Below are 20,715 nucleotides of genomic sequence, written 5' to 3' on the forward strand. Positions count from 1 at the left end.
CCTGATCTTCGGTAGCTGAGGAACAGACTGGCCAGAGCGTGCAGAGGGAAGGTACGTCCCTTCCTAAGGCGCTGCCCCCAAACCAAGAGCAGCGGCGGTAGGTGTACGTCCCACCCAGTCCCCCGGGATCAGGAACTGCGCAGGCGCCTCGAGGGCACCAGCGCGGCGCGTTCTTTCGCGCGCTCCCTCTGTCTCCTCCGCGAGCTTCAGGGCCGCAGGAGGCGCGGTGCTTCCTGGGAGTTGTAGTGTGCTTCCTTCACAAAGGGCCCTCCTGTGGACTGGGCTCTGGGTTTCTGAGAACTACGCCTCCCGACGCACCCCGCGCGCGGGCACCGGGCGTGTGCCCAGGTCGGCCTTAGCCGTCAGCGCAGAGTGAAGGACCCGGGAAGCCGGCTGCGGCGGGAGGAGGGAATGCGCTTGCGCGCTGGGCCAGCCTGTCCCGTTCGTCCCAATCATTGTAAACAGGCGGAGGCAGGGCGGGGTGAGAATGGGGCGCCCGAGGCCGGCCAGGGGCGCAGCGCAGGAGGAGGCTTCGGTGGCTGCGGCGGCAGCGTGAGCGCAAGGAGGCGGTGGCTGCGGCGCGTGTGGGCGGTCGCGCGGCGGCGGGCACAGGTTAGTGAGGGGCAGCGGTGGCGCGCAGGGGTCGCAGGGCGCCCCCCTCGCGTGCCCGGGGAGCCCTCTCCCGCACCCGCCTGGCAGTAGCGTCTGTCAGGCAGCCTGCGGGGCTGGGCTGGAGTTGGGGGTGGGGGGCGTGGCTGCCCCTAGTGCGGGTGCTTCCCAGGCTGGCTTTTCCTCCGATCTCGCCCTTTGCTGCGCGTTCCTCCCACTTCCCGGCCGGGCCTCCCTCGTGGCAGCCGCGTTTGTAATTTGGTGCTCGAGGTCTGGAGGAGCGCCGCCTGGAACCCAGCCCCTCCCCCCGTGGGCTCCAGGCCTCGGTCAGCTCTTGGGCACCTCGGAACGGGAGAGGGGCTCAGTCTTTTATGTAACTGTACTGTTTTCCAGTTGCACCCCGAATATTGGACCGTCTCCAGTGCTTGCCCAGCGGACCGGGAGGGGCTCCTGGTGTGTCCCACCGCCGGTGTAAGCAGTGGGGCTCCTCCGCGTGCTGCGGTCCTTAGTTCAGGGCTCAGTGGGAACGGACAGACAGATCTGGGGCCCAGACTGCCTTTCACAGCACATTTCCACCTGTGCTTTTGCCAAAATGCTGTTGTTGAGGTCAGCTGTTTTGTGTGTGTGTGTGTGTTTAATCGTTGTAAAACAGGTTTTACAAAATATTCCACACCCCAGTCCTGCCTGAAGTAATTATGCTGTTTCAAGTTCGGGAATTCATTACTACAGAGCCTCCCTCTTGAGCAAGCATCTTTATTCCCCCTAGGGCCTGATAGAATTCTTGAAGATAATTAAAATGTTAATTCGAGACTGCGTGCATGTGCGTACCAAAGAAGTCCGGTGCAGTGGTGTGGACAGTGCGTTCGAAAAGCTCTTCCCTGGATTTTTTTGTGGAGTGGAGTGGGCATGTCCAGTGCTGGAACGCTTTAGTAGCATTCCATCGTTCTTGGCAGAACATCGTTCTTATCACAACATAGTTAGGTGGTGATAAGGCATAGGCCCGCTTTTGGTTTGGTGATCCCAAAGGCAGCGCTTCCAAATGGGGCGGCGAATGAGAAAGTAACCTCACTTTCTGTGAGTGATCTCGGTGATTTGATCATTCCTTTCTGAGTATTTTCCCGAAGGTGAGTAATTGCTGTAAGCTGTATTGGCAGTAGGAGGGAATTAGTGGAGCGGTTCCCACTTTTCAAAGTGACCCATGATTTCAGTGGGGTAGGTAGGCAAGTGTAACAGTAACCATAGAGAATTCTTTAAACAAAGTATCTTCAAGCAGTGGACCATAACTTAAATGCTTTCTCTTCAAAATAGTATTTCTCACGTTAGATCTTTTCAGGGACCATTTAGTCCGTAATTTAGAGAAAGAAGTGGTATCAGAAAATGCATAGTAACTTTAATTTGTACAGTTGTATTTGCACAGTTGTTTGCTTGTCCAGAAGAGATTGGGTCCTGGATGTAACCTAAAAGTATGTTCTTTTTTGGAAGGGAGAGGGAAGAGAGAGTTAGAAACATCAATGATGAGAAAGAATCATTGATCTGCTGCCTCCTGCACACCCCTACTGGGGATCGAGCCCACACCCCGGGCATGTGCCCTTGACCGGAATTGAACCTGGGACCCTTCAGTCCTTAGGCCGATGCTCTATCCACTGAACCAAACTGGCTAGGGCTTTTTTTTTTTTTTTTAAAGAAAAATCACAATAGAAACTTGTGTTAGTATATGTGGAGAGAATAAGGGAAAATGTGGATCATTTAGTATAGAGGAATGACTGTGTAGCAGCTGCTGTACTAGGTGAAGAGGACTTGCAGAAGGAAAAGGCAGTGCCCCTGCCTTCAGAGTAGTAAGACTATCTCTTATTTGAGTTGTCAACAAGTACAGTATGTTTTTAAGATTGCTTTAATTGTAGAAAGTATGGGGTACAGTGAGTGTAGAAAGGAGAAGGAGGTAGTGGTCAGTTTCTTAAGGGAAGAGAGATTGAGGAAGGGGGCAGTAGTAAGGAAAAAGTATATTTAGGAGGGATGAAAACATTTAAGTATACAGGCATAAAAAGTACACAGACAGATGGGCATTTAGGTAGAAAGAACAGTGTGAGCCAAGAAGCACAGGAGTCTAAACTTACATAATGAATTGGATCTGCACGTATAGCTAGAGAGAGTATAGGCTGGTGGCCAGACATGAAATTGGGGAGCTAGGCAGAACCAAATTATGGATAGTCTTGTATACAGTTGAAGTGATTTCAACTTTACTTTGTAAGTAAGTGGGGGTCATTGAGACAGGATAAACAAGAGAGGCTTAAGCCAGCGCAACCTGTTTTAACCACCTGCTGTGTGTTAAGTATTATATCAGGTTCTTTATACCTTAGGTCCTTAAACTTAGGCATAGGCATGACTGAAGGAAGAAAGGAACTTAAGACAGAGGGAAAGTTGGACTTGATGAGAGAGAGCATGGTACATTTTTACGAATGGAAAGTTGCTCTCTACCGCTATGTCATCGGGTTTATTATAAGTTTTGGGTTTATGGTAAGTAGCAGAAGATGAGGCTGCACAGATAGATCCTCAAGTATCTGGCATTCTAAGGGTTCTAGAAATCTTTTCCTATAGATAGTAATAGAGTTTATGGATTTTAATCAGGGGAGAGTCATGATAAGACTTAGAAAGATTATTCTTGGTATTGGAGAATATAAATTTCAGAAGGGATAAAGGGAAGATAAGGCAGCAGGCAGAAAGGTTAGAAGTTTTTGTAATAATTGAGGTGACAGATAAGGGCCTAAACAAAGGTAGTGTCAGTGGAGAAACAGTGGAATAGGTTAATACCACAGATATTTAGAAGGTAGGATTCATAGATTTGGGAAATGAGAAATAATAGGGTAAGATGACTTGGATTTTAATTTGGGTGATTGAATAAACAATGGTAAAGTATACTGAGACAGAATTCTGGATTTGGGGAGGAATAGTATTTTGCTTTTGAATATATTGAGTGGAAGTCATTTAGGAAGCATCCAGGTGGAAACCGCAGCTGTAGGGTTAGATGTGTGGGTTTGGAGTACAAGAGAGGTCTTGGTAAGATCATCATCAGGCTATGCATATTGTAAGTGGTCGCTGAAGCCTTTGATGACACTGCATAGGAAGAGCTTACTGATGGAGAATAGTTCTGGAAATAGGACATGGAGAAAAAAACACACCAAAAAAACATGTAAAGCCAGATAGAAGAAGAACTGGGAAAGGAAATGCCAAAGTGTTTCGAGTTGTGGAGACACCATAAGAAAATGTCGTAGAAACCCAAATGGGATTATTTTAAAAGGAAGCTATACTTCATAACCAACTCCAGAAAAGATAAAAATTAAGAAAAGGAAGCTGTACTTCAAATGCTGCGAGAACTTTAAACAAGGATTATGAAGGTTCTATTGAATTTGATAATAGTTTTGTAGCATTCTACTTAATGCTAACAATTGGGAAAGAAGCTAGGTTTCCTTTAATTGGGGGGTCAGAGACAGAAAGCAAATGTAGACTACTTCAAGAATAAGCAAATCTTAGCTGTGAGGCGAAGAATAGAAGGAGGTATTAGAAGGGGGTAATAAAAGGTTAAAGGAGGGATTTTTAACATGGCAAAGACTTGAGACTGCTTTTTTCTAACAGTTTTGTTGATATATAATTAAGATAACATAAAATTTATTCTCTTAAAGTTTACAAATGACTCAGTGGACTGGTCATGGTTCGATTCCAGGTCAGGGCACATGCCCAGGTTTTGGGCTCTGTCCCCAGTAGGATCGTGCAGGAGGCAGCCAATCAGTGATTCGTCTTCTGCTGCCTGCATCTCACTGCCAGAGGGAGTTAAAAGATAGTGAGATAAAGTTTAGTCTTCAAACATTATTTTACAACTACAGGACCGGTGCACGAATTACGGGGGTGGGGTGTGGGGCTCAGCCCAGCCTGTACTCTCTCCAATCCAGGACCCCTTGGGGAATGGTCTGACTGCCAGTTTAGCCCTGATCCCGGGGAATCGGGGCCAATCGGGCAGTTGGACATCCCTCTCACAATCCGGCCGGCTGGCTCCCAACTGCTTGCCTGCCTGCCTGACTGATCACCCCTAACTGCCCACACCCCCCCCCCCCCACACTGGCCTGGGTGTTCCCTCTGAAGGTTTTCTCCTCCCATCTCTCTGAAATCAAAATAAAAATATTTTTTAAAAAAAAAGTTTACAATGCAGGGGTCTTTAGGAAATTCACTGAGTTGGGCAGCCATCTCCACAAAAAATTTTAGAACATTTTACTCCGAAAGAAAAACTTCTTATTCATTATCAGTCATTCACCATTCCCCCTCTCCCATCCACTAGCAACCACTAATTAACTTTCTGTCTCTCTGGAGTTGCCTACTCTGGACATTTCACATCAATGGAATCATATATGTCAGTGATGGCGAACCTTTTGAGCTCGGCATGTCAGCATTTTGAAAAACCCTACCTTAACTCTGGTGCCGTGTCACATATAGAAATTTTTTGATATTTGCAACCATAGTAAAACAAAGATTTATGTTTTTGATATTTATTTTATATATTTAAATGCCCTTTAACAAAGAAAACTCAACCAAAAAAATGAGTTCACGTGTCACCTCTGACACGCGTGTCATAGGTTTGCCATCACTGATACATGTGATCATTTATCACTGACTTCCTTTCCTTAGCATAATGTTTCCAAGGTTCCTCCATATTGTAGCATATAGCAGGACTTCATTTCTGTTTTTTTGTTTTGTTTTGGTTTTTTTTTAAATCCTCACCTGAGGGTGTATTTCCATTGATTTTTAGAGAGAGGAATAGAGAGAGATAGATGTGAGAGAGAAACATCGAGGGATCAAACCTGCAACCTTTTGGTGTATTGGACAATGCTCCAACCAACTGAGCCACCTGGCCAGGGCTTATTTTCTTACACCTTCACCTGGTGTCCTGTAACTTTCAATAGTTTCCTTGTGTATTCTTTTGGGTTTCCTATATAAGGTCATGTCATTTGTGAATAGAGAGATATTTACTTCTTCTTTTCTAATATAAATACTATTTATTTATTTATTTTCTTGCCTAATTGCCCTGACTAGAACTTTCACTACAACATTGAATGGAAGTGGGAAGAGCAAACCTTGTTTTGTTCCTCATCTTAGGAGGAAAGCTTCTAATCTTTTACCATTAAGTCTGATGTTAACTGTGGATTTTTCATTGATATCCTTTACTAGTTTGAAGAAGTTCCTTTCTGTTCCTAGTTTGGGCAGGACATAGCCAGATGGCATAAGAATTTATCACACTGCTCAGAACGATGTACAACTTAAAACTTATGAATTGTTTGTTTCTGGAGTTTTCCATTTAGTATTTTCAGACCACAGTTTACCGTGGGCAGCAAACCACAAAGCAAAACTGTGGATAAGGGGAGACCGTTGTACTGCTCCGTTTCCCTCAAATTCAAGATAACCCCATGGCTCCTCTATGAGTTTGCTGACCAGTTGGTGCTCTGGGTGCCTCAGGGCATTGTTTTGGATCATGGACTGGATACTTTTAGCCAATTTCTATTGTAACTGGTGGTGTGCTTTTAAAAAGGTTAATAAATAAAGTTTTTTCTCCTCCTCCCCCACCCCTTAGTTAAGTTCTAATTTAAGATTTACTTGAGGATAGAGCCTGTGATTATGAAATGTGGCAGAAAAGAGGCCTGCCCTCCAACAAAGGATATATCATCCCTGTGAAAATAATCTGTTTCACTGGTAGGTACCAAATGGTATTTATTGTTTTTTATCAAAAAAATTTTTTTTGTCTTCTGTATTAGAATGACTGCTAGTGATAACACTTTGGATTTTGTTAAAAGGCAAGAGTTCAATGTGGGTTTTCCCCCAATACTTAATATGCAAATATATTATTTTATTTGGGCAGCTATTTGTAGAACTGAATTTGGTCCTTTCCAGCCTTTCTAACCTTGTAGGCTGACGGTGGATTATTTGTCTGCTAGGTTCAATATGTTTTGGCTGCTTATTTTCTAGCACCTGACACTCTAATCCTCAAAGAGTTTGAATTTTCATTTTACATATTTTATTATGCCAGTCTACTAAAATAACTTGTTAAATTATTTTGTTTTCATGTTATTAATCATGTAATACTTGTCAGCATTAAAAAGTATTTCATATTCATTATGAAGAACTTTAGAATTTCATATTTTTAAAACTGATTTTACAAACATGTCTTAGGCATGTTTTAATCAGTAACACTGAGAATGTTGGGAAGCTGAGTGAAAAACATTAATTCACTGTGTCATTCATTGAATTTCTGTGAGTGGCATATGGGATTCTAATTAAAAGTTTGGATAAGCACCTGGGGGTAGGGAAGAAACTAAAATAGATTAAATCTGATTATGTATAAGAAGGATACAGAAAAGAAATAACCTAAATTAAGAGTAAAATCTCTATTAAAGTACAGCCTTAAACAAATGTTAGGGGATATGAAGGACTGATTATATAACTAAATTGGATGACATTTGGTCTGTGAGGATGTGCATGAGAAGTTACTGTCAAGGCTGTAAATGTGAATACTAGTTTACATTTTTACTGGGTACCAGCCATAAAACCTCAAACATATTATCATGGGAAAGATTTCACTGTTCATGATGTCAGACCCTTTAAACCTCATCTGCTTTGTCTGAAGGATTATTTCTCTCCCATTTCAGTTTATAAACTTAAAAATTTGAGAGAAAGCTCTATTTCTTTTATTAGATTTTAAAATAAGATTTGTAATGATCTTTTTTTGGTGAGAGATGATTGTACTTTTTGTGTTTTAAATTTTTTCAGAGTAATTCATAAGGATAGTTAAACAAGTCAAATAGTACTGGAGCAAAACTACTGGAGCAGGCCTGGAACTGCTGTCTTTAGAAAGGCCTGCTTGTGAGGTTGGCCCTTTGGCCCTTGGCTGGCATCTGGGAACTTGACTGCTGAAGTTCCTTATATGTAAAACCTTTTCTAAATGCGTAAGAGTGGCTCACTGTGCCTGAACCATTTATAAGAACAATGTGGTTTATGCTGAGTATCTGCTTTCTTTCTGGGAGTCTGGAATTTTGGTACATGCTAGATGGAGCATGCCTACATGATCAGGCTCCACAAAGGCCTTGGCCTCTGAGCCTAAGGAGCGGCCCAGCAGACACTTAACACATGTTGTTACTGTTGCCAAGAGAATTCCTCTTACTCCTCTCTTTTCCTTTGCTGTTTCAGCTTTGTATCCTTTTATTGTAATAAATCTTAGCCATGAGTATGAGTATATACTGAGATATGTGAGTCCTTCTAGAAAATTACCTATCCTGGGGATGGTTTTGAAGACCCCCAACATAGAACTAAAAGACTTACAATGGAATGTTATGCCCTGCTTCATTATTGTATCTCTCTCAGTCTTAGTTTTTTTTCTTGACTCTATTTCTTTTGGTATTTTCTTATCTCTAAATAATACACTTCAACTGCTAATTTTTAAGATACTGTTTTAGACATTGTCTATTAACTAGATATTATGGTAGATGAGAATTTAGGTCTCACATACCCTTCCCCTAGTTTCTGCCTCAGTCCTCTGATAGAATCATGTGGGGCACATTGTTTGATTGAATCATTATTCATTGTTTTCATTATTATGATTAGAGAAATACTGTCTGATGTTGAGCCAGGCAGTAGACTACAATTTCATTTTCTCATCTACCTTTTTATTTTTCTTAGAGTTAATGGTTACTTTTATTTGCTATTTTAGTCTATTCTTATGACAAATTTATTCTAAATGCACCAGTGGCTTTTTACCACATCTTACTATTCTTTTCCACATGGTCAGATGTGTCTGTGTTTCCCTTTGTCCCCTGGAGCTCTTCTCTCCTCAGGGTCAGTGTGAAGTGTGTCACATGTTGGTGACAGGCCTGCTTTTTCTGGGGCTTCCTTTGCTGCTCTCCAGGGTTGCATTTCAGGTAATCAGGATTTTTGAGAAAATGTATGGGAACTACATTCCTTGCCATGGTGTGGAAATGCCTTTATTCTACCTATATACTTGAATGGTTATTGGAACTAATTTTCTTTCAAAATTTTGAAGATATTCCTTTATTGTTTTTAAGTTTCCAGTGTTTCTGTTGATAAGTTGGTCCTGGTCCTTTGTATGCAAGTTGTTTACCCTGTCCCAGATCCAGCAGGAATCTTAGTATCAGGTTTCTATCCCTCATGCTCTGAAACCTCATGATGTGCTTTGCAGGGTACTAGTAGTCCCTTATGATCTGGACACTCTTGTCTTTTAATTCTGAGAAAAAATTTTTTCACACCATTTCAAGAAGAAAAATACTGCTTACAAAATTTGGCATTCTAAAATAGTATGTTAATACTGGTTAGTGTTTAGTATGTAATATATTAATGAGCTGTATTTGGATTTCCTGGTGGAGTTTTAGATTAGAGACTTTTAATTTATAGATGCTTTTTAAAAACTATAAAAATGAGGAAAAGCTGTTTCTAGTGAATTTTAGCCTGGTAGTTATTAATAAAGAACGTTTATAAAATATTTAATTTGTTTAACTTATAAGCCAGTTAAGCTGTTTGTTTTCTGGAATAGGCCTTTTTCTCTCTCTGTGTGTGTGTGTGTGTGTGTGTGTATATATATTCTCAAATGTGTTCTCCAGGCCTTTTTGACTTGATTATTTTTCTTTTTCTTTTTTTAAAATATATTTTACTGGTTTTTTTAGAGAGAGGAAGGGAGAGGGATAGAGAGTTAGAAACATCGATGAGAGAGAAACATCGATCAGCTGCCTCCTGCACACTCCCTACTGGAGATGTGCCTGCAATCAAGGTACATGCTCTTGACTGGAATCGAACCCGGGACCCTTCAGTCCGCAGGCCAACACTCTATCCACTGAGCCAAACCAGTTAGGGCTTGATTATTTTTCTTACAGTGTCTTTTGATGTGCAGAGGTTTTTACTTTTGATAAAGTCCAATTTGACAAGTTCTAATTTTTTTACTTAATGCTTTCTGGTCCTGTCTGGAAAATTCCTATCCCAAGGTCTCAAAAATATGGTTTATTTTAGAAGTCTTATGGTTTTTAGCTTTTAAGTTTTAGGTCTGTGATTTATCATTAATTACATCTTGTGTGTGATGTGAAGGAGAGGGCCGAGCTACTCTTTTTTTCCACATGGTTATTCAGCACCAGTTGTTGAAGTCTTTCCTTTCCCGCATGAATTCCTTTGGAATCATTGTTGAAAATCAGTTGATGCCCTGGTCAGGTAGTTCAATTGGTTAGAGCATTGTCCCAATACGCCAAGGTTTCGGGTTTGATCCTTGGTCAGGGCATGTACAAGAATCAACCAGTGAATGTATAAATAAGTGGAACAACAAATCGATGTTTCTCTCTCCCTCTCTCAAATCAATCAATTTTAAAAATTGAAAAAAAATCAATTGACTATATACATGTGGATCTCTTTCTGAATTTTCTTTTGTTCCATTAATATCATTACTTTGGCTTTAATAACTTTGTTCCTTTTCAAGATGATTGTGGCTTTTTTTTTTTTAATATATTTTATTGATTTTTTACAGAGAGGAAGGGAGAGAGTTAGAGAGTTAGAAACATCGATGAGAGAGAAACATCGATCAGCTGCCTCCTGCACATCTCCTACTGGGGATGTGCCTGCAACCCAGGTACATGCCCTTGACCGGAATCGAACCCGGGACCCTTCAGTCCGCAGGCCGACGCTCTATCCACTGAGCCAACCCGGTTTTGGCTGATTGTGGCTTTTTTAAGTTATTTCCATTTCTAAAAAATTTAGTATCAGCTTGACAGTTTCTTTCAAAAAGATTAAAAAAAAAACTTATCTATATATATAAAAGCCAAGCGACTGGAACACTGGAATGACCGGTTGCTATGAGGCGCACTGCGGTTGGCCAACCGGCCTGATGCGGGGGAGGGGTGGCCAACCTCCCGTGGCCCCTTCCCCCTGCTGGCCCGATCAGCCTCTGTCGGGGCGGGCCAGCCGGACCCACCTGTGCATGAATTTGTGCACTGAGCCTTTAGTTGATGTATATATACTGCAAAATATACCCAGTGGAAAGTGTGGTTCTTTGTGTTTTGACAATTGTATATACCTATGAAACCACTACTGCAATCATGATATAGAACATTTTACCAGTATCGTGCCAAAGACTCTGTCATGTTCCTTTGCATTCACTTTCCTAGCTGACCACATCTGGCCCAACAGTACCACTGATTGGCTTTCTATAGATTAGTTTTGCTTGTTCTGGAATTCCATATACATGAACTCATACAGTGTGAATTCTTTTGTGTCTGGAGTCTTTCCTCATTATTGCTTTTGAGACTCATCGATGTTGTGTCTAATAGTAATTTGTTCCACTTTATTGCTGAGTAATATTCCATTTTAAGGATATATCATAATTTATGTTAACTATTTACTTTGTTGACATATATTTGGACTATTTTAAGTTTTTGTCTATTGTAAATAAAGGTACGTTGAACTTTCCCTGACAAGTCTTTGGTTGTCTTAGATTTTCATTTCTCTTGAGTAAACATCTGGGAGTGGAATTTTTAGGTGAATAGTGTATATTAATTTTATAAGAAACTTAAGCAGCTTTCTGAATTGCTTTTGCAATTTTACATTCCCATCAACAGTTGCTTCACATTCATACCAACACTTGGCATTGTCAGTGCTTTTAGTTTTAGTAATTCTAGTAGGTGTATAGGTATTTTGTTCTTTTAATTTGCATTCTTCTAATGAGTAATGATATTGAGGATTGTTTTCATGTGTTTTTTTTGACTATATGTTTTATTGGGTGAAGTGTCCAGTCATATTTTTTGCTCATTGCATTCTGAGTTGTCTTAACTGATTTATAAGATACATATATCTTACATATATAGTACAGATATATGTATCTTATAAATCAATGATATGTACACATATACATTTTTTCCCTGAAGAAATGAGTTGTCAGCTATATGTATTACAGGTATTTTAATCAAGTATGTGACTTGCCATTTGATTTTCCTAATTTCATTTTCTTTCAAAGAGTGGAGGCTTTAAATTGTGATGAAAACCATTTTATCAATATGTTCTATGGTTTGTGCTTTTAGTGTCCTAGCTGATGTACTCTTGCCTATATTTGTCTGCTTGTTCTATTGTTTACTGAGAGAGGAGTTCTGTAATAATGATAATTGGGGATTTGTCCCTTTATTTCTGTCAAAATTTGCTTCATATAGTTGAATCTGTTATTAGGCATGTACATATGTAGAATTATGTCTGTTATGGTTGTGGGAATATCCTTTTTTATTTCAGACAATACTTCTAGTTACCTTTTTATGATATGTGTTTGCATGGTATATCTTTTCCCTTCATTTGCCTTTTAAAAAAATAGATATTTTTATTGATTTCAGAGAGGAAGGGAGATAGAAACATCAATGATGAGAGAGAATCATTGATCGGCTGCCTCCTGCATGCCCCCCACTGGGGATCGAGCCCATAACCCTGGGGCATGTGCCTTGACCGGAATCGAATTGGGACCTTTCAGTCTGCAGGCCGATGCTCTATCCACTGAGCCAAACTGGAACTCCCTTTATTTGCTTTTAACCATTCTGTGTAGTAGTATTTTTAAAGCACATCTCGTGTAAACAACATATAGTTGAATCTTGTTTATTTCTTTCAGTATGATTATCTCTGACTCTTAATTAGAATGCTTAGTCCATTGCATTTAATGTAATTATTGTCCCCCCCCCCCCTTTATTTTGTATTGCTTTCAGAGAGGAAGGGAGAGGGAGAGAGAGATAGAAACATCAGTGATGAGAGAGAATCATAGATCGGCTGCCTCCTGCACGCCTCTCTACTGGGGAGCAAGCCCAAAACCCGGGCATGTGCCCTGATTGGGAATCAAACCCTGAACTCCTGGTTCATAGGTTGAGGCACAACCACTGAGCCATGCCAGCTGGGCTTAATTTGTTTTAAGAATTATAATTGTAGCTAAACATTGTTTTTGTATAGATATTAGTCATTCTTCTATGAGCTGCTTGTTCATATTCTTTGTATAGGTCTCTTGATTTGTTTATATTTTAATTGATTTGCATTTTTTCCCCATATTTGCTTGTTTTTTTACTTTATGATCAGAGGTTTATCAGTCTTGTTATTTATGGCTTATGGATTTTTAAAATTGCAAATTAACCTTAAAAGTGAGTGCAAAGAGAAACAAGTGATTCCAATAGTATTTCAATTGAATATCATGAGAACTAATGCAAGTAACTTATGAACACAGTACTTGACTATGATGTACCCTCCATCTAAAGAAGAAAAAATGCAAACAAACCTTGACTTCTTATTAATGTTTATCCTTTGTAATGTCCATTCTTGTGAAACTATTTATATTTTACGATTGAGCAAATGAGGTAATTGCAGTGCAAAATGAATAATTATTATCAACGCCTGGACTATTTGCAACATAGAACTACAGTTACTGATCTATAATTGTGTCAATCATTAAATATATAATTTTAACTGTATTGTAAATTTTGATACTGAACTATTCATGTGTAGGTATATAGTCTTTTTAATTTATTATTTATAGTTGTTTGGTCATAGCTTAAAGGAAAACAGTAATAATTTAAGATGGATAGTAATCTGTATTCTACTTCGAGTACTCTAACTCTGATTTTCATTTGGTTTATTTTTCTAATGCTTGAAGATCCCAGGGCTTCTAACTCTGAGAACTGAAATGTATGATGTGTGGAATGTAACTTGAGATGATAAAATGAAAGCATCTTTTTAAAGGAGGGTAATGAAAAAATACTTTTGATTTATAAATGCAAGATTAATTGCCCTGTTGTGTGTGTGTGGTGCTTTGTGTTTTGATTGGCATTTGATGACTCTGATGATCTTTTTCCCTCTGTGCAGGTGTAATGGATAGGTAACAGAGAAGCCCTCTGCACTGTATCAGGGAGGCAGAATGACCGAGTGCTTCCTGCCCCCCACCAGCAGCCCCAGTGAACATCGCAGGGTGGAGCATGGCAGTGGTCTTACCAGAACCCCCAGCTCTGAGGAAATCAGCCCTACTAAATTTCCTGGATTGTACCGCACTGGTGAGCCCTCGCCTCCCCATGACAGCCTCCATGAGCCTCCTGATATAGTGTCTGATGATGAAAAAGACTATGGGAAGAAAAAAGGAAAATTTAAGAAAAAAGAAAAAAGGAGTAAGTGCCATTTTTCTCTGTTTTTGATATATTTTAGATAAATGTCTACTCCAGTCATATGTACCTGGTGTCTTCTGGAAATATATCCCAAAACTTCTGTTTGACATTTATTGTTTTTTATTTTTCAAGGTCTCAATTTTTGTATACTAGAGTTCTATTTTAGGGTCTTTCTCACACATAAAAGAATGCTGAATTTCCAGGAATGGTCAAGTTTTCTCGTGGAAGTATCTTAAAGTGGTCATTTTAATTAATGTATAAAAAGTACATATTGGAATTTTGCCCTTATAGAATTTTACTTTTTGGCTAAGTTGTGTAGGCAGTGAGGGTACACATTATTGGAATTATGACAAAGTTATTAATTTGTTTTAAGTAAATGCCATGATGCATTTGTTTATAGTCACTATTTGGTAGAAAGGATGAATTGTTTAAGCATATATCTTTAGTACATTAAAAGCAAATCAAGTGAGTTTTTTAAGTATTGTTTTATTTTGAGTTTCACAGTATTTTTCAGTTAATTTATTTTTGAGGCATAACATTCAGATAGAAGGCATAGATTGTGTACAACTTGATGAGTTATCACAGAACGGATACTCCTGTGTAGCTACCACAAGGATCTGAAATGGAACATTATGAGCACCCTAGAAATTCCCTTTACTGCCCTTGCACAGGGGCTCTCCCACCCTCCCGAAGGTACTCTTCTTTCTGCGTAGCTTGGTGCTGCCTGGTTTTGTACTTATGTAAATGGAAGCAGATTTCCTTTTGTGTCTAGTTTCTGTTGCCCAGTGTTATGTTTGTTAGATTCACCTGTGTTATTTCATGTGGCAGTAATTTGTTCATTTTTTATTGATGAATTTTGTTCCATTGTGTTATATACTAGAAATACTAGAATTTATCCATTCTGTAAGGATTATTTTCAGTGTGTGACTGTCACTAAATTGTGCTTCTATAAACATCACTGTACATGGTTATGTATTTCTGTGTGTACATGCCTGGGAATGGGATTGCTCACTCACAGGCATGCTTATTACAGGTAGATCCTGTAAAACAGTTTTCCACAGTGGTGTATCAGTTTACATTCCCACCATCAGTGTCCGAGAACTCAAGTTGCTGTGCATCATAGTAGTATGACCTTAAGATTTCTGTCAATCTGGTTGGTGTGGGGTTTGTGATATTTTAATTAGAAGGGTATTTATGAAAAACTTGAATCTTTTAAATAAAATAGCTAGTAAAGTAGCTATCTAAAAAAAAAGAATAGGAGAGTTATAGGTATTAAAAAACAAAACAAAACTAGGATAACTGATATGATATAAAGCAATTGTCAGTGTGTGTAAACTAGGGCTTCTGATGCAGGGAAGTGGGCTGATGGATTCGGCCACCATCTGGAGGTTAGGGAGTTCCTGATTTTGTCCTCCACCCAAATGAGACTTCAGTCTCTGATGCAGCCTTCAGAAGGAACTAAACAGTGACAGGAGAGCAAAGTTTGATAGAGGACTGACTGGAGCATCTAAATAGCAGTACAGTTCCTGTCATGGTTTGAACTTGACTCAATACAGGGACCAAATATGATAAATCTAAGCTAAATAAAGTAAATTCAGATGACAAAAGAATGCTCTATTTTATAGGATTCTTTTGCTTAGCCTTCCGTGTAGAACTTTCTTGTGTATTTGTAATACTAAAATTCCACTTAAACACATACAATAAAACCATTTTTCAGCACCTACTATTCAAGAATAACTAGCTCTCTCCGTGTTGCCCTCTTGTGGTCAGGAGATGTCATTGCAACATCTCATTTTAGCTGAGAGGAAACCCAATTTTTGCTAGGAGTGAGTACCCAGGAGGGATTGGCCATGATGTGAAAAGGTAGGTAGCTAGTGCCAGGTGGAATTTTTTTGTCCTGTATTTAAAAAGCACATGAACAGTTTGACATTAAACAAACATATAAGTTATACTTCCTGCATTTCTTTGGCAGCTGAAGGCTATGCTGCCTTTCAGGAGGATAGCTCCGGAGATGAAGCTGAAAGTCCTTCCAAAATGAAGAGATCCCAAGGGAATCCATGTTTTCAAGAAGCCCAGCTTTTCTAAAAAGAAAGAGAAAGATTTTAAAATAAAAGAGAAACCCAAAGAGGAAAAACATAAAGAAGAAAAGCACAAAGAAGAAAAACATAAGGAGAAGAAGTCGAAAGACTTGACAGCAGCTGATGTTGTTAAACAATGGAAGGAAAAGAAGAAAAAGAAGAAGCCAATTCAGGAGCCAGAGGTGCCTCAGATTGATGTTCCAAATCTTAAACCCATTTTTGGAATTCCTTTGGCTGATGCAGCAGAGAGGACCATGATGTATGATGGCATTCGACTACCGGCAGTTTTCCGTGAATGTGTAGATTATGTAGAGAAGTATGGCATGAAGTGTGAAGGCATCTACAGAGTTTCAGGTATTGGGGACACATTGGTGGTTTTTAAAAATTAGCTTCATTTTCATTTTTTTTTGTTTGTATCTTTTTAAAAAAATATATATTTTATTGATTTTTTACAGAGAGGAAGGGAGAGGGACAGAGAATTAGAAACATCCATGAGAGAGAGAAACATCGATCAGCTGCCTCCTGCACACCCCCCACTGGGGATGTGCCCGCAACCAAGGTACATGCCCTTGACCGGAATCGAACCTGGGACCTTTCAGTCCACAGGCCGACACTCTATCCACTGAGCCAAACCGGTTACGGCTGTTTGTACCTTTTTAAAAAATTAAATTTATTGGGGTAACATTGGTTAATAAAAGCATATAGGTTTCAAGTGTACAATTCTATGATATGTCATCTGTGTATTGCATCCATTTTTTCAAAGGAAAGACAAATATTAACTTGTGAGGAAAATTGTGACATGAGTCCTAAGACATTCATTTCCTTGATTCTTCCATTTGAGAAAAAATCCCTCACAGTGTGTGTGTGTGTGTGTGTGTTGTATATTTTGGCAATTTGATTTTTTTATGATTCTCCTTTTCATTAGGAGGATTTGCACACATGAGTTGATGATAGCTTGCAGCAGCCTGGATTGAGTTAGTAATACACATTAGAATATATAAAGAAATTAGACTTAGTTTTCCCATTTAATTGGTTCATACACATTTCTACAGGGTAGATTTGATATTTAAGTTTTATTGAAAAAGCGCAGGCATTTTTTTAAATTGGGGAAACCCTTTACATGATCTCATAGATAACATACCATTTAAGAGTACTACTTTATAGAAAAAAAACATTAAAAATTGAATACGACTTATTTATAACTCCTTAGCAACATAAAAATAAGCATTTAAATAAGTTTAAAATCTTGACTTTTAAGAATAATTTATGATGAATTGATTTTTAAAGAATTAAACAGTATTAAAACAAGCTGCTTCTCTCACATGGTTTTGGTAGGCATGAAAAAACTTTGGTTTTGGTGAAAGTTTCTCTGAAGAGTTTCTATAGCTTTGTTCAAAAAATTATTTTGTCTTTTATCTTTATTTATTTTTGATGTCTGTGTTCTTTTGGGGGAGACAAAGTTGCAGAACCCTTCATTTGTATATTAAAGCATTCAAATTGAGCTATCCCCATGGACTCCTGGAGGTTGAGCTCCTGCTCTGATCAATTTGTTATTTACCTTTTTAAGCTCTGGTAGTATGCTGCATTCAGCACACTGTATTACAGTTTAAGGCTGTGACTTTTTGTTTTTTGTTTTAATGCTAATAATATTGTTTTCTGCTGGAGATTTTTGATTCTCACTTATTCATATATAAGTTCCAGTTTTAAAATTTAAAATACATTAATATTTTGTATGTGCTCTTTTTCTACCTGGAATACTTTATTTGAATTGTCCAATTTTTAAAAGGAAAATATTTAAGAAAATAGGGATTATTTTCTAACTTTTCTGCCTCAAAATAAAAGTTATACAAAAATGAGATTCATAATACTTTCATCTTTGGAGTGACTGATTTTATTTTGTCAGTGCTAGATAAGGTACACATTGATTATCATGCCATTAAAAGGTTTTCACATAAAATAAGGAATGCCAAAGCCTAGATGTCAGTGCTATACGTTAAAATGCTGTTTAGACTAGATGACACTTTAGTATTCACATTTGCCATTACAGTTGCTAAGCCTTAAGTTGTTCTTGTTTCAAATAATTAGCCTAAAGTCTTAAGTATTAAAAAACAACAGAAAGCTACTTTGTACTCTTATGAGCAGTCACTGTTACGTTACTTAAATACAGATTGGATTTAAGACTTAAAAAACTTACGTAATGTTTAAAAAACATTCGTTTTGTGTGTCAGTGTTTCTTTCAGTCTAGTAAGAAAAGCAAAACCCAAATTTTACCTTTTGTTGTTCCAGCTCTGTTCCAGATTAAGAAAATATGTAAAGAATTAAAACTTAAAAATAAAAATTAGGTGGGGATTATTTAATGGAGAATAATTTTCAAAGAGTTTGTTTTGATAGTGAACTCACTGTTTGCATTTTACTTATAAAAATTGGAACATGCTTATATATATATATACCGAGTTGTCATTTTATGTTGTCAGTCTTTTGACTAGTTAGAAAAAGCAATTGGCTGCCCATGTAGAACAAGACTTTATGCTTAGATTGTAGTTTAGTTTTTGCCTGAATTTTTACCTACCTATCTTTAACTTTCAAAATAATATTTTCCTGAGTTGATTGGCATATTTGTTTAAAATGTCCGTGATTGCTATGACTCTTTTTCTGAATATTGAGTTTCTGTTATCATTTAACTTTTGGTAGAATTCACCCTCCGATTATAGTCTTTCCTATTATCTTGTTTACAGAGGAATTGTGTGAACCTTGTATAGATAAATACTTCATAATTAGAGATTTGTCATTGTCAGATTGGCTTTTCTCATGTCGCCCCAAGGGGTGGGCACAAGGGTAAATAAAGCTGTTTGATTTTTCTTCTTCTCGATATTCTCTTTTTCTCTGAATTTGAATGTTTTAAGGAATTAAATCAAAGGTGGATGAGCTGAAAGCAGCCTATGACAGAGAGGAGTCTCCAAATCTGGAAGAGTATGAGCCTAACACTGTAGCCAGTTTGCTGAAGCAGTATTTGCGAGACCTTCCGGAAAATCTGCTTACCAAAGAGCTTATGCCTCGCTTTGAAGAGGCTTGTGGGAGGAGCACAGAGAGTGAGAAAGTGCAGGAATTCCAACGCTTACTGAAAGAACTGCCAGAATGTAACTTTCTTCTGATTTCCTGGCTGATCGTGCACATGGACCATGTTATCGCGAAAGAACTGGAAACGAAAATGAATATACAGAACATTTCTATAGTGCTCAGCCCAACTGTTCAGGTACATGTGCCATGGGGGTGGGGGGGAACATTTTCATTGCTGAGTTGCATACAAGCAATTAACCAGCAAAAGTAGATAATGGTTTAGCCTGAATATTATTATTTTCTTTCACAATGTGGACAATGTCAACACAGAGGATGATGAATGTATTTTCCCATTTGCTTGTAGCTATGTAATATGAATATTGTAGTCTTTGGTGTGGGTTTATAAACCAGTTCCTGATAATAGTGGTCTCTCATTAGAAGAAGAGGAACCCATGCTACCTGCACTTACAGAGTTCATCCATAGAATTTCAACTATTTCTGCAAATAGCATTATTGCTTAATTATATCACACACACATATCAGACTCATGCACAAAAGGATCTAGCATTTGCTTAGTTAGGGATTTAAGCTGAGGATTCCATTCCTAAAGATAGGTCCTAGGGAAGCATTTCATAGAATCTTAATCTGAGAAGATTTCAGGGAATTGAGTAATGTGTTAATTGGTATCTCTTTATAACAAAAATATTTGGCCTTTTATTGCTGCTCACTTGGTACTGGCATAGAGGATGTGTTTTCCTTTAATTAGAGTTATTGATATTTTACTCAGGTCAAATACAAATGACAAAAAATTAGATAATGTTTATATTTTTTATTTTAAGCCTTTTGGGACAATATACTGTATTATTATTAGTCATTGTCTAAATACACTGTATAAGAGTGTATTTTCTTTTACTAAAGATTCTTTTATTGCTCATTGATTATACTTTGGAAGCAAAATGTTTCTCAAATTTCAATGTTATCATTCTTAGAATTTCAGAATTTGGTAAATATTACATTGTTATTTAATATTACTATAATAAGGGTGATAGTATCATAGAAGATTCAAGTGTGCTGGAGGAGTAAGTTTTAGGTAGAAAGTAATTTCTTACTAGCTTTTCAGCCAACCTCATGTCCTGATCTAGCATATGAAACATCATATTTAAAAACTGGCCATGCAAATGTGCCCAGATGATACTGTTTCTGGAGGTCTCAAACTCTCAGTCCAGCTTTACAACTGCAGGTGCTCTTACTTTCTTCATATTCTTCAGTAGATCCAGATGTTTGTGTTAAAAGGTCTCAAAATAACTTATAAGAAAGAAGGTAAGATTTATAGTGCTAAGAAGAAATAAATTGGTTATCAGCTTCTGTATCCTTTTCTTTCCAGTTCCTTATGGTGATTAAGTACAGACTTAAGTCATATTTTTTCCATTCTCTTCTTTAAATTGTCCGCTAATTAGCAAAGCATGTCTAGTCACTATCGAGGAGAATTTTCATTCTCATGTCCAGGATTAAAGGATGCACATGCAATAAATACAAATTAAATGAAACAAGACAATGTTAATAGTTTTCTTACAAATCCTTTTCTTTCCTTTTTTCCCTTAGATTAGCAATCGTGTCCTGTATGTGTTTTTCACACATGTGCAAGAGCTCTTTGGAAATGTGATACTAAAGCAAGTGACAAAACCTCTTCGCTGGTCTAACATGGCCACTATGCCCACACTGCCAGAGACCCAGGAGAGCATCAAGGAGGAGATCAGAAGACAGGTGTGTGA

General features: G+C 38.4%; 1 protein-coding gene across 1 annotated transcript in view; it reads left to right on the forward strand.

Annotated features, from left to right (window-relative positions):
- The first annotated feature begins 467 nt into the window (after positions 1 to 467).
- RALBP1 (ralA binding protein 1) overlaps positions 468 to 20,715 on the forward strand; it is a 38,420-nt gene continuing 18,172 nt past the window's right edge. The window contains 6 exon segments of the mRNA XM_023754256.1: positions 468 to 612; positions 13,516 to 13,811; positions 15,781 to 15,854; positions 15,856 to 16,240; positions 18,790 to 19,139; positions 20,546 to 20,707. Coding sequence (XP_023610024.1) covers positions 13,568 to 13,811; positions 15,781 to 15,854; positions 15,856 to 16,240; positions 18,790 to 19,139; positions 20,546 to 20,707 — 1,215 coding nt within the window. The 5' untranslated portion in view covers positions 468 to 612; positions 13,516 to 13,567.

Source organism: Myotis lucifugus, unplaced genomic scaffold, assembly GCF_000147115.1.
Source record: "Myotis lucifugus unplaced genomic scaffold, Myoluc2.0 scaffold_58, whole genome shotgun sequence".
Taxonomy (NCBI): domain Eukaryota; kingdom Metazoa; phylum Chordata; class Mammalia; order Chiroptera; family Vespertilionidae; genus Myotis; species Myotis lucifugus.